We start from the raw sequence: 23,593 nt of genomic DNA on the forward strand, positions 1-23,593 counted from the left end.
GCTTAATATACGATCTCATTGGCTCAGACACTGTGCTTAAAAAAAAAAAAAAAAAAACCTAACATGATGTTTTACAACAATATTTATAACATGTTTAAATTAAGTCAGAGAAATTATAGGAATACAAGTAATTACATATGTTTAAAAAGTTATCTTTTATACAGTAGGGTCAGTCTCCAATACTTGGTACTGATAAGCACTCACATTTATTCAAGTTGATCTTTATTATGAAACCTTATTAATATTTTCAAATCATTTTGTACATTACACACACAAAAAAGTGCATTATTTTTACTTGACATATTTAAGAATCTTGACAGTGTACATGTCATGAAAATGAGTGGTGCAGTTTATAGACCTTGAATTAAGAAACTCATTTTGTTGTATACATTTTCAATATGTTATTTTACTGAATAAATAATTTAAAAAACATTAAATACCCTTGGTGTTTTTTTTCTTGCTTGTTGAAATGAGTGATCCTCAAAATGCAGCTTTCACATGTTACATTTGGTGTACTTATCAAATATAAGACACTCAAATCCAAAATAAGCATTTTAACTACCTACTCCAGCGTGGAGTCAATATCAGGACAGGTAACATACGAACAGCAGCCTGTGCTGAAAGTGCACATACTTTCCATACAGTGATTACTGTACTCCAGTGTTTTACCACAAGCACCACTTGTTCTTTTTTAAGGTGTCTTCAGTCTTTTCGCAAAGCGGGAATCTGTTTTACCTGAGCATTTTTCACATTGGTTTCCACCATTGTTACTTTGATAGATTTGAAACGTCCTGTTCACTACAATGAAGATGGAGAACAGCAGGCTGGTCACTGAATAAAACTGTCAATTGAAAATGGCTTTTTTCTGTTATATAAATTCATACCTGGCACAGTTGATAACTAAAGAAATGCATGCAGTGAAGTCATTTTTAAATGCTGACTGTGTTGCCATTTTTGGTACCAGGTATTGGAGACTGACCCAGTAATACAATAACAGTAGATCGCCCATTCATTATCAAGAAACAACTACAATGCAATTTCACATTAAAAAGATCAGTGACTTTCTACTTCGTGCAGATCGGTAAAGGGCAAAGATGGGAATTTTGCAATGAGCAACTGTTTACTCATTTCTCTTCTTAAATTCGAGTGCCATCTTCCAGTATGTCGTTCAAACGCCGTGACAAAGACGACATTGTTTCAAGATGGCATTCATAGGACTCAAGTTAATTTCTGATACTCTTCCCTAATGTAGTTGCATGAAAGGTTGAAATAATGTGGTGTCCTGCCTGCTCATTTCCCCCCTGCGGTGATGGCACGGAGGCTGCTGGTCCGCTTCATGATGTTGGGCACGAACAGCAGACCGGAGGCTCTCTCTGCTCTCGACCGGCACAAGGAAGCGCTCCAGCGGAGTCTTCTCATCCACCGGGGCGTTGGGCATCACGTAGGACCGCAGCTCCACCTCGCCGCTCCGCTTCTCCAGGATCACCACCTTGAAGAAGTGAGTTGGCACCGCCACGTTGTTCTTCCCGATCACCTGATACTTGACGTACATTTTACCGTCCGCCTCCGCCCTGCAACACAACAAGATCGGCTTCAGCAAAGGAGAGCCGCAGGACTGGGAACATTGGATGCTAGCCAGGCCACGCGTGCAGTCGTCTTTGAACTACAACACAATAAGAAGAGTATATACAGAAGAAAACGAACATTTAGACAAACTGATCAGCAGAAGTATACTAGAAAATTATATATGTAAGCAAAATAGTTTCATTTTCGAAACCCTTTTTGTCTCACCTGGGCAAATAAAGAGGGCCAGTGCACACAAACACATTCTGGCAGTGCCTGGTGAGGCTTCGGCAGTGCTTCTCTAAGGCGGTCCACGCCTTTTGATTCAAATGAGGATTCTGGAAAATCATATCATAGATTAATGCTGTGCTTCCACTTGTATACTGTACACGAGTCTCGTCTTTTTCAACTTCTTAGAATAGGTCACAGTATTGTTTGTCATTGATCCCGTATTATAATATTAACAACTCTTTTTTTTTTTCAGTTCAGTTTTTACACCAATCATAAGTGGTACGACAAGATATAATACTAGATCAATTCACTTATTAGCCTCACGAAAAAGTAATGCAGTGTATTTGAAACTTATGCATGCTAGGAGTTTATAGTTATTGCAATAAATAAAAATAATTATAAAAGTCTTTTGTACCAATTTCATGGTTACAAGGACTAAACAAGCTGTCTGTAACCAACACACTTGTACTAGACTACAGTAAGAATATTTTACTGTACAATGCAGCTTAATACCTGCGGTGCTGTGTTACTGAGATAGAACGTTTCGTCCATCGCTTTCTGGCTCCACTTGTGGTTTGCGGCCGCCGCTAGGTGGCCCCTATCGAACCCACTGCCTTTATAGTCCCAGTTCGTGGACCGGTGATAAACGTGGACCGAATCGTCCTCTTTAAACTCGCTGCACTTTCGATCGGAGTCTCCTGTAAGGTTTTGGATGTTCAGTTGTTCTATCACCCAATGCGCAGTCCTGTTCCTGGGATCATAAGACAAAACATAGGATTCTCTGTTCTTAACATGAGTCAGGGCTGGAAACCCGTACTTCATCATTTCCGTGGCTCTTGCAGTTCCGAGCTGACCCGTGTGGTACTTGGTAAGGTCCGTTGCTGCGTCCACATTCGGAATCGGGAGAATTGGGATTTTTTTATAGATTTCGCTTAATGGTTCACGAATAGGGCTCTCGTTGGCTTGTTTTAAACCCATTAAGCCGGCGCCTACCCCTGTTCCTACGGCCAAGGACACTCCAGAGACGAGCCATTTCGAGTTTAAAATCCGGTTCATTGTTTTCAAATAAGTGAGGTAGACATGAAACGAATATATCGCAAACAGCAAATGATTTTACCACGCAGTTTAACACGCCGGTACAAACACCCACCCCAGCAAAACCAGAACAGGCGCACAAGAATGACGAGTTTGTATTCAAAGGGCCAACGCAAGAGGACGAGGTCGCTTTGGAGGGCAATAATTGTTCCGTAAATAATGTGTGCTTTAGAAAGTCGAATGAAACCTGAATAGTGCTGCGTTAATATATTGAATTACGTACCGCTTTGCAGTTTTCCATCAAAAAAAATATACGTGTGACATTAGACATTATCGCAGAGATGCGCGTTCTTCGAGAGCTGCTGCGTGACGTCACACAACTCCACCCACAGAAATCTGTGCAGATCCTGCGCAGCCCAGCGCAGCTTTGAAAAGTTGCTGCGCAGCTGGCTGCGGCTGTGAACCGAAGAGATTGCGAGTGGCCTGCTAATCGTAATGCAAATAACTACGACAACTGCTGACCCCAGTTAGCGAAAGCTAACGACATCAATTATTTAAACAAACATAATGTACCAAATCAGTGATAAGTGATTTATAATGCTACAATAAAATCAATTGCATCAGACTAACTCTGTATAGATTATTTGTGTAGATCATGCAGACAAATATAAATAGGACGTTTAAAAAATGATCAGCCATCATTATTACCTTTAATATTGTTTGTATTGGTGTTTACTCCGTGGTAAATATGTCTAGCGACATTTCTAACGACTTTAGACTTAACTTTATGATAATACTTATTAGGACAAATGTAGATCTATTCAAATGAAACTTTGTAATTAATACTTTAGCACATTTTCTGAAAAATATCTAAATAAAGACCAGCTGCACTCACAAAATAAATGGCTTTGTATTTATATTTTACTTCTAATAATGAAAATAATTACTTATAACATTACAAACGCATTTCCCTAAATTACTAACAATTACTATTACTAAAAACATGTACTAATATTTTACTAAATATTACTATGGAATTGGAACTTGGATATATATAATTTCAAAGTTCTATTACAAAGAATTATTAAAACAAGAAACAGTTTTTATGAGTGTTGATAATCTGTTGCAGTAAACCTCAATGTTCTGACATCCTTCCTATTTCCATGTGCAGTTTTTTTTCTATTTCTAAATTTAGCTCCCCCTCCTTAAGAATGAATCTGTGGTATTTCTCCATTATCATAGACATGGTGATGTTTCTCCTCCCTCTCTCTCTCTCTCTCTCTCTCTCTCTCTCTCTCAAAAAAAAAAATAGCTTACTTTAGCTTACTAAAGCTCTATTTCAATAAGTGTTGGACTATATAGCACTTTAACTTCCACTTATCTGCTACCTATTTCACGTATTTAATCCTGCACTTAACCCAATCCTTAGCAAAGAAAAACACAGCCAAATCCAAGGACAGGCAAGATGCTGTGGGTCATCTAGGGCCACTAATGGGCAGAGCCAAGGAGAGCTACCCAACCTTGATGTTCGAGGACAACTTTGTTTTTCATGTAAACAACCAGGCCATACAGCAAAGAAGTGCCCTTCAAAGGGACGAGAGGTCCCTAGTCAAGAAGTGAGGTTAGAAGTCTTGGATATGTCAGACGCTGTGCAGTCTGAAGGGGAGGATCAGGGAAACTGTCACCTGCTGTTGTGTTGGTTGGTTAGCAGCATTTTCAACCCTTAGGTAAAGAATTACTTTCCTCTAAAAGTTGGTTGTCTTTAAAAGCAGCAAATGGGTTGAGTATACCTTATGTTGGGTATTTTGAGTTGTAGAGGTAATGGGGTGAAAAGTCCCTGATAGGGGTAACCTGGTTGTAAAGGATCCGATAGACCCAGAGACAGAAAGAGAAAGATGTCTGTTACCGGGTTGATTGGTATGAATGTTATAGACAAATGTCGTGATCTTTTGTGCCAGCAGTGTGGTCACTTATATGTTCAGAAATTGAGAGAAACTGGGGTTGATAGCCATTGGGATTTGCTTTAAAGAGCTGTGACAGTAGAGCTACATGGCCAGAGCGTGGGCAGCTAGGCTATGTGACAGTGGCTAGGTAGCCGTGACAGGGTTTAAAGGTCAAGAGTGGAATAATGGTCCTGTTTTAATTGAACCATTGTTTGAAACTAGCAATCTTCCAGCAAATTTGGCTGTAGTTAGTACTGTCAGTTTGGGTTGGCAGGGAAATTGTGTTATTCCAGTAGCTAATCTAGGGGACTCAGATGTATGGCTGCAACCCTGTGTTAGGGTTGGTAGTATACAAGCTGTTGAGGTGCTACAGGCTGTAGCACCAAGTTGCTATGGAAGAGACAAATGTAAGACTGCTCTTTTCACACCTTTTGGTCTGTATCAATTCAATGGTATGCCTTTCAGATTGTATAATGCTCCTGGTACTTTCCAGAGGTTGATGGAGTGTATATTCCGTGATCAGAGCTTAGTCATTACTCATTTTTCTAGATGATTTATTGTTTTTTTTAAATGTTGTGGAACAATAATAATAGGGTGGATACTGTTCTTGCTAAACAAGCCAGACTGGAATTACATTGAGTAAACGTTAACATTTTCGCAGGGAAGTAAACTATTTGGGGAATGTGATTTCTGACTGGGGGGGACAAACGGATCCAGAGAAGGTCAAAGCTGTTGCTGAATGGAAGAGAACACCAATGGGTCCTTGTTGAAGGATGACAGAGGGCTGAGGCTCAGAGACAGAGTAAAGGCAAAAAATAATGTTCTTTATTAAACCAAAATAATCAAATAAACAGGCACAAGGGCCAACAGAAAGAGGTTCAAACAGAAATAATCAAAATGAACTTACAAAGTAAACAGTCAGGTTCCAGATCTTTTAAAACAAGACACTCCTTTATTCTAAACACAAAACTCTCCAACATAAAAGCAAACTCCCAAACAAAAGAACACATTTCCAGAAAAACACACCCTCAGCCAGGACCTCTCCCCTGGCTTTTATCCCCTGTGGCTGGAGCCCAATTAATCAATAATTATTCAATTAGAGCTCCAGCCACATTCTCACATGTTTTTCTGGCAGGGAGAAATTTACAAAAAACCCCCCCCCCACCCTACCCCCCGCCAGTTCCAAACATATTCATATAGACGGGGAGTTCCCCGTCACAGTCCTGTACAGAATATCACAAGATCCATGTGGTGGAGAGAAAAGACAGCTCTTATTACCACCTTCCCTTAAGGAACAAGTAAAAAACCAAGTACATGACCAAATGGGCCATCAAGGGATAGAGAGGACCACATCATTCATTAGTAGCCATTGTTACTGGCCTGGTATGAGAGTAGAAATGGAGCAATGGTGTAAACACTGTCAGTGCTAAAGCTGGCAACCCACAAGTTTGAGCTTCCGTGGGAAACCTGTTGGCCTCAAACCCTTTAGATATTTTGGCTGTCGATTTTCCATTGCTAGAATGTTCATCGGATGGCCGGTAAAATGTTCTTGTTATGACCAATGTGTTTTCCAAATTCACTATTGTGAGATCAAAGGGCCAGTACTGTTGCTAAGTTTGGAGTTTCGAAGGGCATGTCATCTTCCAGTCATCCATCTGCCAGTTCATCTTCAAGTAGAAATTCAGACCCTAACTGGGACGCTCCCCACTCCCCCAACCCCACTAATATAGTGAACCGTAATCGAGAACAAATAGGGCCGCGAAGAGCTCAACGGATTACTGCAGGTCAGCTTAGTAATCACCTTGTTCCGTACATGATTAAAACTTTATTTTGATCTTTACACTGATGTTATTCTTACCTTTTAATGCTTGCTTTTCTAGATCGCTGTCTCTATAACCTGACTGGGCCATTATGCTAAATAAGTATTCATGGTATATTTTAGGTAAGCGTGTGTGTGGTTATTTTGTTTGTGCAATGAGCTTCTCATTCTGCCGTGTGTCAGGATGGGAGTGCTGTGAAAGTGACTGAATGCCCACAGTGTGATTTTATTTCTTTCATTTAAAGAGTGTTTTATTTATCACGTTTGGTTTAAATTAATCTTTGTTTGCTGTACTAAAGAAATGCATTTTGATAATATCTTGTTGCATAGGCACTTTATGATGTATTTGTATTTTTGCACATATGAATACTTGTTTTGTAAAGCTCAAGCCTAGCATGAATGTAAAGTCTTGTATCATTGTGAGATATAAATCAGTGTTCTGTCGATAAAGGAACCGTGTCACTGTTTTTCTTTTACCTAATGTATTCTTTCTCTTTTTAACTCTGATTATTTCTTTGGATATTACTATACTTGAGTAAAAACGAATTTGATTTTCGTCGCTTGCCTCTGTTTTATATTGTAAATTTATATAACTAACCAGTGTTACAGAAAGATGTATTCTTTCTAAAGATATTACCTCTAATGCAAAGTTCTTCCATAAAGCAGAATGTGGTGGATCCGTACATTTCCATTAAAACATAATATCTAAATAATGTTCATAGTTTTTTTTTTTTTTTTTTATGTACTAATCATAAAATTCTAGATGGTGCAACACTTGCTGTATATGTGTGTGTCTGTGTAGTGGACATTCACTCACTTCCACAGCACTCCCACCCTTACACATGGCAGCATGAGAAGCCTATTGCACAAGTAGAAGCTTCCCTCTCTTGTTGGGAGGGTGTGCTGCTAGGAGAAGCTCCTTCGTTTGCATCACAACAGGTTGTATTCTCATAGGAGTTTCATTGAGAGCTCCTAACACTACACTGCTCCACTCGGAAAAATGTGCAGCAAAGGTAAGCTTTTTTTCTTGTGTTAATTAACATAATTGAGTTAAGTGTTTAGGCAGCGTGTATTGAAATGTTTGCCTTTATTATAATAAAATGATATCTGCTGGCAGACAGGTGGGTATTTTAGAGTTGATACGCAGTAAACGGCTTTAGTTTTGCAGGTTTGACAGCTTCACTTGACAAAACCTGACATAACGCGCCGGGGCTTTGCGACGTCCTCGGATCGAGTACATGTAAATATCAGCGCAAAATATTCTGCATTGTATTTATGACACAGGGGCATTTTTTTTCTCTTAGAAGGTGCTGAAATTTGTCAGTTCATGTTTTGGTTAATATGAATATTCCCGTATCCCTGGCAAAACTGCAGCACATGTTTTTATATTGCTGAAAATGAAAAGTACAATAGCTGCTTTTCATTTTTTAAAATTGTATTATTTTTATTATTATTATTATTATTTAATTATTAAAATTTAATTATTTAAAATTTTAGGAATATTGAATGCAGTGTGTTACTTTTACGCAGCGCGAAAAGGCTGGAGATATATATATATAATTGTCCTGAACAGTGAAAACACGCAGTAGAATTACAGCACAGATTAGAAATATGTTTAGGTGAATATTATTACTGACTAAAAAATAAGTCTGTAATTTTGACGAGACAAATGTGTCTTCATTATGTGTAACAGTTGTTTATTTAGCATTTGCTACACACAGAAAGCAGTTTCAATCAATGGGTGGTGGCACTATGAGTCACCTACAGTGTGTAGATAAAAAACACCCTTATAAGTGTCTCTGAGTTTGTTTTTGAATGTCTGAGAGTGCAGTTCAGTGCCACCACCATCAGCTATCAGTGCAAACATCAGTTAAACCCATTAAGTACCAATCAGAATGCAAGCAGTACTGATGTAATTTGATACATTACATTAAGATGTAACATCTATAGTACATTAAGATAGGTTGGGACAGATTTTCAAAGCATTCCCTCAGATTCACTACTATTTGAATAGGTGGTTTAACAAGTGATATGATTTGTAATGCTATGTTTTTGTTCTAGTTCTGTAAAATGAACAGGCGTTTTACTTCTTTCTAAAAATAGCAGTTCATTAAAGACTGGAACACTTTTTTAAAAGAGCCCGTTGCGTTTGAACTAAATGGCCAATTCTTCTCTGCCATTTAAAACCAGTAAAGGATGTTTGTGCATTGTAGTCCGTACCTTTTGTAAAACACAATGAAACTGATTTGTCAAGGAAAATTTGAGTGCCTGCGTTGAGAGGTTTGAGTTACTGCGGGATTCTCTAGTGCAATAATTTGAGAGAATAGAACAGGTTGCCAGAATATCCATGACATGCTACAATCTCCTAAATTCATTCTATATCTAAATTTCTTGAATTGGGTTTTGCCACTTCTCGCATGAATGAATCTAGCGCTGCAGAAAGAGAACTCAAATCTATACAACGCATACTGTTCTCTGGAGAAATACTGCAAGGTAATTTTGAAGCCGTTTAAACAGCCTTCAAAATGAGGATTCTACACGGGAATCTTTCATAACTCCAAGCGACCTGTCTATCCCTAGTGCCAAGGTCACAGAGATACTGAGGGAGTGTGAGGAGCAGCACTATTTGCCAGAAACGGAGATTGCTAAGGTAAAAGCAACGTTCATTGAATATGCAAAAAAACTTGAACAGGGGTTCAAGTCCAGGTTTCCTGAAAAAGAGCTGGTGAAATGCATGCTTTATTTGGACCCCTGCATCCAAAAGCCACCAGTCTCAGAAATTCAAAAATTTGCTGCAAGATCTATAAAGCACATTAACTCCAGCAAAGTTGAAATGCAATATACATTGTACTGCGAGGATGAGGCTGTGAAGACACTTTTATTATTATTATTATTATTATTATTATTATTATTATTATTATTATTATTATTATTATTATTATTATTATTATTATTATTATTATAACTCAGGTAGCTATATACAGTGGTGCTGTTCTTCATTGATATTCGTGTGCTTAGCTCCTCTATATATATGGGAGAATTTGCTTTCCCCATGTCCCTCACTGAGTCCGGTAATTTTGTTAAGTGTCCGTCGCGCAACTTGGTGGTGCCGACCCTTGCTGGGTTGTCTAATTTCGTAATTTCTCTTTGCTATACCCCAAATCACCTCATATGCCCCCTGCCCTGCCTGCACATAATTTCTATTCTGATGAGAGGAAAAAGTAGCATTGCTTTGTCTCCTGATGGAAAGGTTAGAATTTGTGCATTTTTGTTGTAATGCTGCTGTTGCCGGTGCCGAGCTTGTCCTGAGCCAAATTGTTATTCCAGTGAATTCATTTGCATTCTTCCTCCTAGGGCACAGCTTGCTTTGTTCTTTATCTGATGCCATGTTGACATCCTTTTGTGCTAGGAGGGTGAAACAGGATAATGCAGTTTTGCATGTGACCTTTTTCAAATGTAAATATCTACTGTACGTCTAATGTCCGCTTTTACCTGCACTTGCGGTCCTGATATCCATATCCGCAAATTCCGTGTTGTTCCATGCAGCAGAGTGCAGTGCAGTGCGTAGGTGCGGTGATGTCACGTACCAAGAAGAAGCAAAACTAAACCACGAAGGACAGGGCAAAACTGAGCACAGCGGCGCTCAGCGTGTTTAATAAATAATAAACAAAATAAAGATTTATATAAAACAAAACATCAAACACAAGGGCCAAACAAACAGTTACAAGCAGTATGCTGGTTGAGAAAGCAGCATACGTAGCAATTCTTTACAATCTGCAGCTCTTTTATATTCTGGCCGAGGGGTTAACTAGCTAGTTATTATCTTATTACCCCTCTGCCAAAGTCTGCATGAGTTTAGTAAGGATGCGCGACTGTCAGCTAATTAAAAACTCAGTAGCCGACAGTCACGCATCTTCACGAGCTTCTAAAAACCAACAAAACAATAAAAAAAGGTGGCAGCTTTCGTCCACGCTGCAACAATAATTATACAACAAATAACGGCACACATATGCGATATACATAGGGGCCGGGCACTTTGCCACAGTCCAATTAAACATGAACTGTTATATTTAAGTAACCTTACTATTTTTCTTGGTTTAGGGCTGCCCTACCTGTTCTTTGGAGTCACTGTCACCGTTGGGATGTTTACAGCATCCTATGTGTTCCAGTAAGTGTGAATGCACCTGTATTAGAAACTGCCTTAACACTGCCACTAGAGCGAGGACAGCAGGAAGCCGATTGTTTTGTAAAGATATGGGACTGTTCCTCTGGGATTACTGGCTTGGATTATTCCCGTGAAGGTTGCCTGACACTAGGGTTATCAGATTCCAAGAGTGAAAAACTGACATTTTCTTGGGTTAATATTGGCTACGACATCATAATACTAGGAAAATAAAACAGGTGCGGGTACAGATTGTTACGTCAAAGTCCACTGGCAATAATAAAGTGAGCGTTGTCACCAGATATCCACCAGATACAACAGCACAATTTAAGTAACAATCATTCCTTAAAATATTGGGAGAATTGTTTTTTTCTTTATTGGTCTCCATAAGCATTTGATATCTCACAGAAGTGCAACGATAAAACGCAAGTTACTTGTTAAGAGAGATTCAGTGTTAGGTATGGGTGTGCTGATACTTGTATTTTCAGAGTAATTGCTTTTAAGAAATTTGAAGCTGTTAAGTATTAAAATAAAATATGTTAAATTACTTGGTCCCTTGGTTTCCCTTCTTTACACAATTGAGTATCATGGTTGTATTTTGATTTATATAATACTTCTTTAAGACAATTACTTCTTTAAGGCAATTACTCAGAAAATAGGAGCAACAGAAATGTATTAACGTGCATCCAGATTAGCTTCTCTGTTCTGTACTTTAGTGCTGTTTAGTGCTAAGTGGAGGTATACTAGAAAAAGAAAGATGTTGCTGCACATTTCAACATTCCCAAGAACACTTTGTCAGCCACTCTGAAAAGCTGGGATACAGTAATACAGGTCTATGAAAAGCAAACTGTGGATGCACGTTGTCAGCGTTTCGGATTTGCACAATACCCTTATGTTGAGGACACCTTGCTTTTGTTGTTTAAAAATGCTCATGAGCAGAACTGGACCTGTAGGTTTTAAGTGTAGTTAATTTGCAATGCATACTGTAAAAAAAGTTCACTTATAACTGCATTTTCTGTAAAATACACAGTACTTTTAAAAGTCGAATACTTTTCATTGTACTAGAATTCAAAGCAAATTTCAGTGTTACTAGAACTTCCATAAAACTATGTCTACCTGATGGTGTTGAAAATGAATTAGGTATGTTCAAAATAAAGGACTTGTGTATTTCTTCTTGAACAGTTCCAAGTGGACTCTGCTTTCAGTCTCCAAATACCAAACATTGTTCACACTCTACCCTGAACCTGCGTAAGTATAACCTTCCCTTAAAGGTATTAAAGAAATGTTAACCAAGCCTCTAAAGTCTTCTCACATTGTACATCCAGGTACGTGAAAAGTGCCCATCAGAGATTATAAGAAATGTTGCTTGCTCAGTGATTGAGCACCACTGTTGTTTATATACTGTATTTAAAGCGTTGATTGGTGGAGGCGCTTTTGCAAATTGTGATGTGACAGAGTGGCCGAGGGCAGTGTAAATGATTAGGCTGGAGTCTTGATTTACAATTTAAAACTAGTGTTGGTTTTACTTTCTTACACTGCTGTGGGGAAACAACCGCTAATAAAACAAACCTAGCTCTCAGTTGGACCACTAACTAAACACTACTTCTCACACACACACACACACACACACACACACACACACAGTACCAGTCAAAAGTTTGAGTACATCTGCTTGAAACCAGGTTTTTCATGATTATCTATGCTTTTAACTGTATAAACTTGTCTATAAACACTTAATATTTCATTATATTATACATTAACCTATATAAGCTGATAATCATAAGTGAATTGCATTCAAAAATTAAATTTTTAAATTCAAATGTAAATCTTGTCCATTTCAATGAAATGGTCACCCAAAGGAAGGGGATTTCAGTCTGAAGCCCAAGTCAGTTAAAAGTCTGAAATGTGTATAACACAGTGTTAGAACACTGGCCTGAGTATAAAAGTGTCTTTGTTAGATGTTCTGAGTTAACTAGCATGTTACCTAATTAACCTTTTGTCACTAATTATTGTTAACAGGTGAGGGTCCAGGATTACTATAAATATAGGTAGCATAGGCACAAGTTTGTCATTCCTGAATGTAAGGGAGCAGAAAATGGCAAATACGCTCAGTTAAGCAAGAAAAAAAGACAGTCTGTAATTATTTTAAGAAATGAAGGTCAATCTTTAAGACAAATCGCAAGAACTTTGCAAGTGCCTGTAACTGCTGTGGCCTAGACCATCAAACGATTTGAAGAAACTGGCACTCATGAGGACCGAACAAGGTCAGGCAGGCCAAGGGTGACCTTAGAATCAGAGAAAAAGTTCATTCGAGTCACAAGTTTGCGAAACTGGCAATTAACTGCCCCTGAAATACAAGCTCAGCTAAATGCTACTAGAAGTACAGATGTTTCAACATCAACTGTTCAGAGGACATTGCGTGAAGCTGGCCTAACTGGAAGAATTGCTGCAAAGAAACCACTGTTAAGAGTGCAGAATAAGAGGAAGAGACTTTCCTGGGCCAAAAAAGACAGAGACTGGACGTTTGAGGAGTGGAAGTCAGTCTTATGGACCAGTGAGTCAAAATTTGAAATATTTGGGTTCAACCACCAAGTATTTGTAAGACGCAGAGAGGCTGAGCGCATGAGTTCTGCATGTGTGGTTCCCACTGTCAAGCATGGAGGAGGCAGTGTCATGGTCTGGGGTTGCTTTGCTGGTGACAGAGTTGGTGATCTTTACCAAGTCCATGGCAAGCTCAACCAGCATGGCTATCATAGCATACTTCAGAGGCATGCCAATCCATCAGGATTATGACTAGTTAGGCAGACCTTCATTCTTCAGCAAGATAATGACCCGAAACACACCTCAAAGTTGTGCAAGAACTATCTGGCGAAGAAGAAAAGTGAAGGACAACTCAATCTAATGACCTGGCCTGCCCAGTCTCCAGACCTCGATCCCTTAGAACTTTTATGGGACGAACTGGACAGAAGAGTCAAAGCAAAGCTACCCACAAGTGCCCTGCATCTCTGGGAATTGCTGCAGAAGAGCTGGGAAGACATGTCGGGTGATTTCCTGCTGAAACTTGTTAACCAAATGCCTCGTGTTTGTGAGGCTGTTATTAAGGCAAAGGGTGGCTATTTTGAGGAATCCAAGATTTAGAGTTTCAATTTTCTTGAACATTGCTTTGATACTCCTTATGTTTTGTATATTGTAACATGTGTTTTCATTTTCAAGTATTTACAGAAATGTATACGACGTAAAACATTGTCAATTATGAAAAGAACTAGTTTCCAGCAAGTGAACTCAAACTTTTGACTGGTTACTATCTATCTATCTATCTATCTATCTATCTATCTATCTATATCTATCTATCTATCTATCTATCTATATATATATATATATATATATATATATATATATATATATATATATATATATATATATATATATATATATATATATATACACACACACACACATACATACACACACTCTAAATATATTCTCAAGTATATTTTTAATATAATATAGGAAAATATATTTTGTTCTACATATATTTTCCGATATACTGAAACATATGTCAGCATATTTTCCCAATATATTGCAATATATTTAATTTCCATAAGGGTACATTCCATAATGGTAATTCCACTCACGTATTTCTATTTTAATCTATTTATGTGCTGGCAATGTAATTTACTACACAGCTAATGATGTAACGAGCCACTGTTCCTTTCTATTAAAAACTTCAGGCACCATGGTGTTGAGTCTATGTATTCATTTATTCTTCTACACTGCCACATTATCCAAGTACCAAGCTTTGAAAAAACCCTAAGGAAATGTAAGGGTAGGGGTTGTTTATTGGCCAATGACCAGCTTGAACCAATGCAGGCACACAGAGGATTCTCATTAACAAGTAATAATTAAAGACTGCCTGCAAGGTGAAAACTGATTGTATAAAATGAAGAGTTTATCATATTATAGACAAATGCAATCTGAAATGCTGGGCTGGTCTGTTTGCAATAATTTGCTATACTAGTCCAATGCACACAGATATCCAGTATAACAATGCTTCTCTATTTCAGTTTACATTATCCACAGCCGAAATCCCTGACGCCACCGTAAGTATTTGACTCCTGTTTCCTTCCCTGTTGTACTGTATGTGTAACTGTCTGTCAAGAGGCTGCACTGCAAGCTTATCTTAAAAGACTTTCTGGTGCCAGAATTAAAATGTAGTCCTAGAGTTGGGAACATAAATGGATAATTTTCACCATTTATTATTATATTCTTCCATTTATTTATTGTGTTATTTTTTTAAATTAATATTGTCTAGTAAAAGATTTTTCCTCAATTTCAGAGTTATTTTATTCCTACATCAAAAGGAGGATACAATATATGTTATTTATTACCCAGAATTTAATAGTAATAAAAAAGGAATGATGGCGTTCCTTACAATCACACAGGAAGTTGGGACAGTCCTTTTGTATTGTAGTTGCAAATGAGTCTTAACTGGTGCTCTCTAGTGACAAATGTTAGAATTACAATCTGGAATAAAGAAAACCATATTGCAGTACATAGCTCCCCTCTCTGCACTCCCATCTACTTTGAGAACAGAAGGAACAGAGCATTGGGCTCTATATCCTTACAGTGTTTTCTGGAGTCCAGTCATATGCTGTACTTCAAAGGTCAGTGTTGTTAAAGACTTTCCTTAATGTTGATCTTTTTGGCCAGTGAGAGATAAGATCATTGATTATTTATACTAATAAGTACTGCTAATTTTTGAAATAATTTACTTTTTATTTGGTACCACCAGTGATTTCAGATTTTACCATACACTGTACTAATCTATTGTTTTGTAAACTGTAACACTTGTAAACGAAGGACAATAATTCTTTCAAGCTTGTGTTTTTGGATTGGGATGTAAATATATTCCCTTCCGCCTCCTATAATTGCAAACATTGCAGTGTCATGCCTGCCTGATATAACGGACAGTGGTGTGTGTCTTCTCCAGGAGATCGGATGTGATAACAGTCACCCCTTGGTTAGCACCTGTAGTCTGGGACGAAACCTTCGAGTCTTCCATAATCGACAGCCTGTACCAGCCACAGAACCTCACGATAGGAACCACTGTGTTCGCTATTGGAAAGTAAAGACATTCAGTACTATTAACATAGCGCTACTGCAGATTTTCAATGTGTGTGCTTGAAAGACAATGTTACCTCATCTTCTATAATTTGGTTTCTTTTTTCATTGAGAACATTGTTTCTCGATTCGTAAAAAATCATTTTAACTTAATTTGCCTTGACATATACTGTACAGCAGTACATCGCAAAGTGTTTTGTGAAAGGAAATGGAATGAGGTAACAAGGTATGCAAGCAACAACTTAGGAGTAGTATCACACCGGTATATTAATCCTTTGAAGTAGTTATTTTTTTAGCATCATTTCAGGGGCATTCTTTAGACTGTGAAGGAGGGGGTCACTAAGGATTTACTATGGGGGCAGGGGTCTTCATTCCAACTAAAAAAAGAAACAGGTGCCTATTTATCCCTGTACCACTGTCAATTCTGACCAGAAGCTTTAACAATAGTTTCTGAATCACATTCTGCAAACACAAAGCTGAGAGAACACAAAACTACTTTTTCAGGAACAGTGGCTTGAAACCTGTTTCCAGGAGGCCTGGTTTGAGGCAACTTTGTTGTATCAAACCCAGTGTCCCCTGGTGTGCTATGCAGTGGTTTGAATCCTAGTCTTATGAAACCAAGTTCCAAAGTGGCTTTGTGTTCCCTCAGCTTGACCCTGCCAGGTGATTGTGTGGAGTGCAATTTGTGGGTTGAGATAATACAGAATGTGGAAAACTATGTTCTCTGTTTCCATAAGCTTCTGTTTTATTCACTCATCAAGCTGACACGCAAGCTGGAACAAGCAAAGGTAAATGTAACTCTTTACCTTGCACAGTTGAGTTTGCGAGATATGGTTCGGAGAATGAAGGGCAACCTAGGGTTCAGTGCTGGCCTCTCTGAGCCTCGTTCTCCTGTGTTCCAGGTACACCCGGTTTATCAAGGGATTCCTGGAGACAGCGGAGAAGCACTTCTTGGTGGGCTACAAGGTGAACTACTACATCTTCACTGACAAGCCTGAAGACGTGCCAAGCGTGGCCCTGGGTCCACAGAGAAACCTCAACGTCATTACCGTGTCCAAATTCTCCCGCTGGCAGGAGATCTCCATGAGGAGGATGGAGAGGATCCTCAACATCATCGAGGAGCGTCTCCTGAAAGAGGTGGACTACCTTTACTGTCTCGATGTGGACATGCACTTCCACAACCACTGGGGGGCGGAGGTGCTGAGCACCCTTGTGGCTTCAATGCACCCATGGCTCTACTTTTACCCCAGAGATAGGTTTACATACGAGCGCCGGCCTGCTTCCCAGGCCTACATACCGCTCGACCAGGGAGATTTCTACTATGCCGGAGCCATATTCGGGGGGCTTATCCAAAACGTGCATGCACTAACCAAGACCTGCCACCAGGCTATACTGATAGACAAGCAGAATAACATTGAAGCGGTCTTTCAGGAAGAGAGCCACCTAAATAAATACCTCCTGCAGTACAAGCCCACCAAAGTGCTATCACCAGAGTACCTGTGGGACGATACGAAGCCCAAATCGCCCGAGATCCACTTCATCCGCTTCTCAACCGTGGTGAAAAACTACACCGAGGTCCGGGAGAATGTTTAGACAAGGGGCATGTTTCAGATGATGTGGGAGTCTCTGTTATTACAGAGCACCTTGGTACGGATCTGAAATATCACAGTGATCTTAAATGATGTATTGTTCTTGTTTAGAATCACTCTGTATGTCATGTCTTGTTTCAGTCGGCACGTCCTGCTGATAAAATCATCTCTATGGCATCTCTAGAGCTCTCAAACATGTCTGCTCTCAATCACAGCAGGCAATATCACTGAGGTTACAAGACCGCCCAGGAAGGCTAGAATTTTCAATTTTTAGCCTTAGTTTTTTGTCCCAGTACTAAAAAGTAATGCTAAATCGTTCCAGTTTTGCTACTAATATATATATATATATATATATATATATATATATATATATATATATATATATATATATATATATATATATATATTAAATAAGTGATTAAAAAAAAATCTTAATCTTAATCACACATTAAATTTATACAATTACTACATTAATTTAATTAAAATTTGTTTTATTACTGATGCTAGTATTTTCTGTGTATTTAACCAGGACATTGACCCATTGAGACAGTGACGTGCTTGTCACGGGAAAGTAGTAAGTAAAGTGGTATTCGAACAGGCAGATCTGGGATTCTAATATAAACTATGAGGCATGATGTAATCACTGCAGCCCATTTCCACCACATCAAACGAGAAAGGAAATAAATAACAATAACAAATAGCTTTGCATTTCATTATTTCGACTCACTATTTCTGCATATATCGCTGTTGTGGGTAATACGCAAGGCTAAGGTAAATTGAATTTTGTCTTTGTATATTATTTATTTGCTTGGCAGACACCCTTATCCAGGGCAACTTACAGTGGTATACAAGACATATAATGATTGCATATGCAAGAAAGTCAAAAATGTTACAAAGCATAAGTATACAGTTATCTTTGACAGCTAACGTTCCTCTCTGTTTTGCACCCACGTCTGCTCCAGCGCAGCACCTCTTGAGAACTGCGGACGAAGACGGCAAATTTGGTCAGGTTTTGCGCATAATCTGCGCAGATTTAGGAAAGTCTGCGTGATGTGAACGCACCCTCAGTAAAAGGCCGTGTTGCACAAGCAGTGTTTAAAGGAAGGCATGTTATTTATGGACTGTGTGACCACGCACTGGTGGCCTTTGTAGTCTGGGTTCAAGGAAGGACCCAGGCAACCACGACAGACTGTGTTAAAAAGCTGTATTGTTTTGCCGAGGCATTTGAACCAGTCAGGAGGCCAGCATAGGGCGCCTGCACACTTGAAAGAAAAGGGTTTGGCATCCGTCCAAAAGACTGTACAAGCAAACCAACTTTCCTTGGGTGTTTTTTCCTGTGTTGGCCACACGGGTTTGAGAGAGAGAGAGAGAGAGAGAGAGAGAGAGAGAGAGAGAGAGAGAGAGAGAGAGAGAGAGAGAGAGAGAGAGAGAGAGAGAGAGAGAGAGAGAGAGAGAGAGAGAGAGATCACCATGGCTATGATAATGGAGAAATACCACAGACTCATTCTTGAGGAGAGGGAGCTAAATTTAGAAATAGAAAAATTAGACTTAGAAAAAAAAAAACTACACATGTCAGAACAAGAATGTCAGAACATTGAGGTTTAGTGCAACAGATTATCAACACTCATAAAAACTGTTTCTTGTTTTAATAATTCTTGGTAATAGAATTTTGAAATTATACATATCCAAGTTCCAATTCCACAGTAATATTTAGTAAAATATTAGTACATTTTTTTAGTAATATTAATTGTTAGTAATTTACGGTAATGTCATGAGTACTTATTTTCATTATTAGAAGTTAAATATAAATACAAAGTCAGAAAATGTACTAAAGTATTAATTACAAAGTTTCATTTGAATATATCTACATTTGTCCTAATAAGTATTAGCATACATTTTTAAAGTCTAAAGTCGCTAGAACTTTAAAACAAGGATAAATAAAACGGACTATTCTTCAATCTTAGTTTTTTTTTTATATCTCATACTGCCGGTTGGCTCCCACATTAAATACTGAACAGATTGTTCACAATAGAATAACAATCTTTATATCGCGCCTTTCATAGTGGAGCGCCATCACAAATCGCTTTACAGGATACGGTCAGCTGCAGAGTCACTTACAACAACGTTTCATTTATAATACTGAAATTTCACATTTTAAAAATACATTCATAGTGTAAGTAAATCACATGGGCGAAATGCAAGGATCACTGACGCATGCGCACATCTCAAAATAAACCCAAGATTTCTTTAATGCAGCATGCAAATAGCATTCGGTACTTGTGAGTACATTGTGAAGGGAAGAATATATCTATATATATATATATATATATATATATATATATATATATATATATATATATATATATATATATATATATATAGGATATATATATATATGAAGAAACGAGAGTATAGCATGAGAGCGAGGGTACACAGGCTTTTCTTAAATGGTTAAATAATGCTTTAGAGTGTGGTGTTTGCCTATGAGACTAACAGTGATTGGTATGTACAGGGTTTGCATCATATGGGTATCCATGTATTATAAAAATAAAAGATGGACATCTTCAGTGAGTCACAGGAAAATAAATCCATCTCGTGCTTCTGTGACAGTTTATAAACTCCACTTTAATTTGCGACGTCACAGAAACCCTAGATGAAATTATATTCCGGTAATTTACTGAAACCCATCTCTCTCTCTCTCTCTCTCTCTCTCTCTCTCTCTCTCTCTCTCTCTCTCTCTCTCTCTCTCTCTCTCTCTCTCTCTCTCTCTCTCTATATATATATATATATATATATATATATATATATATATATATAGTCATTCAATTGCAAAAACGTACCTAAACATTTTTATTTATGTCATAATTGGCTTCCAGCATAACAGTATGTTAGCAAGCATTCATAGTCAACTATAAAAGTTTGAAAGAAGAATGGTTAATCGCAGTTCAAGCACACACACACACTGCAGAAAATGCAGAGACTTTGCCACATGAAACATTGCAGTTAATACAAGAAAGGCAATGTTGCAGATACCCGTTTGTCTATTTTTAACTGAACACCCGACTCTTTAAATACCCAGGTGCACTTGCACTGAACACTTTATTTGCTTGTTCTTTGGTCTAATAAAAGAATGTTTGTTTTTTTCGCGTACTCGGATTGTATATCACTATATGTAATTGGGGATCTACACAGCTGGATCCATTTGTTTGGTTTTTAGGCGCGTTAAGCACTTTATTCAAGATTCCGGTTACAGAATATTGTTTGTATGAATATTGCTGATGGCGTTTGGAGATATATGGCTTGTTTAACATTAGTTCCAGTAATACACGGAAGGTCCCTAATTAATTTGATAGCACTTCAGTGTTCTGAGTTTATTGGTTTTACTTAGAATATTGGTGAGATAATTAGCTAGACAGCAAACATTGTGGGAATGCTAATACACTTACTGAACATGTTACCAGTCACAAGGACTATGACAAGGACTAGGACATGCGCTTAGTGATGTCATTGCCGACTGAACTGATTTACTTTACCAGAGTTGATATCTGTTGTTGGTAGCGTTGTTATATAGTTGAACTTTTGAAGTATTGGGGTTGGCTTTCCCAGATGATTTGAGACTACTATTTGGTCAAACTTAGGGGATGATGGTCTTAAATAATTGAACACCCATGACCATGAGACTTACACATCTGTAAATCCCCACATCAGTACACTTTGGTAAGGCGTACAGTATATATTATAAAGGACCTTTGCAGGAGTAGCCATTTGGTAAGCTTATTTTGTTGACCTAACTGAGTCAAACATGTTACATGTTTACCAACAACAACTGTTTTTGCTAGGTTTGCTAAGCTTCTAATGTGATTTAGAAGTTTGACTGTGCCTAGTTCTACAGTTTTACTGTGGAAATCTAACTTTGAAGTTATGAGTGGCATACAAACACAGTACCTACATTTGGTATGGTAATAAAACAGTACAATGGTGATAAACTGTATTCCCCGAGCGCAAGAACATCATACAGAACTTGGAAGTAGCATCCGATGGTTGATTTCGGTTTACAGTTTTTAACGTTACAAATTCTCAGATCTCAAAATCATTTTTGTCAGTAGCTCTCCTCATTCGCCTATCTGTAATCTGTCATTTAAGTAGCTTTTTGTCCTGGAGAGATACAGCTTGCAGTATATCGTGGTTTTAGCATGATACAACCATGACACTCTTAAGCAACACAGCACCCTGTTGTGGTATATCGCCACGCCTCTGGTGCTTCAACTGACCCAATCTTCCGCACCGACACACACAGACCCGGACGTGCTGTAAAACAATAAGGAACTTGAAATTTAAAACTAAACTAAGGGGACCGTCTGTGACATCACAAAGCTGTTTGGAATTGAACAGAAGGATGATCCTTCCATTGTATTTGTGTATCTGCTTTGTTTACACAATCCCTGCAAGAGGTTCACAAGAAGGGATTGTTGAAGAGCCAGCTTATCCACTGCAGGCTGACCGTTTCCTGAACCTAAAGGCACCACCAGCAACTTGTTTTGCATTTCTTACTAGGGTAGAAAAAACAGCTAACCAAGAGCAGTGCACAGCACTAGGGATTCCCACTGGATTGTAATTAACATCCTATTTTTAGTGAACTCCTGGGGAAAGTATGGTTGATTCAGTCCTAGGTGATCAATTCAGCCTGTTAGTTTCTTGTAAGGAAAATAACTCTTCTAAAAAATATTCCTTGATGCTGATCATGGGTTGCACATGGTTCAGTACACACCTATGTTAATATTATAATAATATTATGTTAATAATATGCACTGCAATTTTCTTTTTTCCCTGGAACACTAAGCAGAAGCGAAATAGAATCATACGGCACACATACATACACACACAATATGATATTGCACAGGTAAAAAATAAGTGGCATTAGGAAAAAGTCGGCATGTGCTGTATTAAGACATTGACATTAAATAAATGCATCCACTTAAAACTCTTTGAAGAGAATCACATCTTGGAATATACTCTTACAAATGCGAAACTGTGTGGTTTGACAATTATGCAAGAGTTCAATGCCCCTGGTCAAGGAAGTTTCAGCAGGAACGCTATCTGTAGTTTATTGTGCTTTCTTTCTTTCTTTCTCAACAGCGGAAACCACACAGGAAGCTGTCAGAAGTTTGCTTGCCGGCGGTTGGTTTGTACCATTATACTGTCTATACTGCACTTACTAAACTTACCTCAACAACCCCTTGTTGCAAGAGGCCCTGAGCGAGACTTCATTTTCTACTCTAATGCACACAAGTCCTTATCAAGGACAACATGCATTGTTTCGATAGTTTAAACCCTGAGGATCAAGTTTAGATCTGACACCCTTACCTAAGCATTTCTTAATCTAGCGTTTTTTATCAACTCGAGGCTTTTTTTTCATGATCGCTAAATGAACAGAGCAAGTAGTTAACCCTGTGGTTGTAACAGTCTGTCTGCTCCATTCCTTTTTCTGCTTGCAGGAGGGCACCTCTCCTGTAACAGGCTTGCTTCCTGACTCAAGAGTTTGTGCTCTGTCTCTTCCTGCTGCATAATAAAAGTCAGGAAAGTTGAAGAATATGTAAAGGTGATAGCTACGATTCCCGCATTCCACTGAATTGGTGTATATTAGCAACAGGAAAAGTGTCTTCTGCAAATTACACATCAACTGATCCATAGGGCTTTTAATTGATCCTCAGGGTAATCTGCTTTCATGCAATGTATATTTTCCTCCATTAGAACGGACTGTGCATTAGGTCCTTGCTGCTCTCCTCTTATAGAAGGTGGAGCTGGAACAGGACCAGCACTCCATGCTCTAGTCTGACCAGCTGTGCTTCAGCTGGAGCCTCAGCACTGGAGGGAGGACTCTCTCTGTGCAGGACCTTTTAGATAAATTACTTACTCAAAGGATTTGGTCATTACTAAATGAATAGCTGAAAATAGTTGCAGTATATTAATGTTTGTTACATGCATGCAAATTATATGTATTTTAAAAATCTCGATTAAGGAGTGATTATCAGTAAAGCAACTGATTACACAGTGTGCACAGGAGCTTATCAGGGGTGGCTCAAAAAGGCTTTTCTTCCTACTAAGCACTTGGAATAGGAAGTTGGACAGA

General features: G+C 38.4%; 2 protein-coding genes across 2 annotated transcripts; one reads left to right on the forward strand and one right to left on the reverse strand.

Annotated features, from left to right (window-relative positions):
• Positions 1 to 6: 6 nt before the first annotated feature.
• LOC121306737 (endonuclease G, mitochondrial-like) lies at positions 7 to 3,720 on the reverse strand. Its single transcript, XM_041238641.1, is given in 4 exon segments — positions 7 to 1,375; positions 1,377 to 1,571; positions 1,792 to 1,901; positions 2,308 to 3,720. Coding segments are annotated over 4 exon segments (933 nt in total). The 5' UTR covers positions 2,851 to 3,720; the 3' UTR covers positions 7 to 1,290.
• Positions 3,721 to 7,422: 3,702 nt separating this feature from the next.
• LOC121306711 (globoside alpha-1,3-N-acetylgalactosaminyltransferase 1-like) lies at positions 7,423 to 17,726 on the forward strand. The gene is made up of 6 exons (XM_041238588.1): positions 7,423 to 7,604; positions 10,693 to 10,759; positions 11,936 to 12,001; positions 14,818 to 14,853; positions 15,744 to 15,878; positions 16,777 to 17,726. Exons 1-6 carry the CDS (start codon positions 7,592 to 7,594, stop codon positions 17,465 to 17,467), a joined length of 1,008 nt encoding a protein of 335 aa, XP_041094522.1. The 5' UTR covers positions 7,423 to 7,591; the 3' UTR covers positions 17,468 to 17,726.
• The last annotated feature ends 5,867 nt before the right edge of the window (positions 17,727 to 23,593 follow it).

Source organism: Polyodon spathula, chromosome 49 (assembly GCF_017654505.1).
Source record: "Polyodon spathula isolate WHYD16114869_AA chromosome 49, ASM1765450v1, whole genome shotgun sequence".
Classification (NCBI taxonomy): Eukaryota; Metazoa; Chordata; class Actinopteri; order Acipenseriformes; family Polyodontidae; genus Polyodon; species Polyodon spathula.

Bases quoted from the DNA above. Each gene is read 5' to 3' on its own strand.
- LOC121306711 (XM_041238588.1), top strand. The intron at 10,760-11,935 runs GTAAGTGTGAAT...CTTCTTGAACAG, and splicing joins ACAGCATCCTATGTGTTCCA to TTCCAAGTGGACTCTGCTTT. The intron at 15,879-16,776 runs GTAAAGACATTC...CCTGTGTTCCAG, and splicing joins ACTGTGTTCGCTATTGGAAA to GTACACCCGGTTTATCAAGG.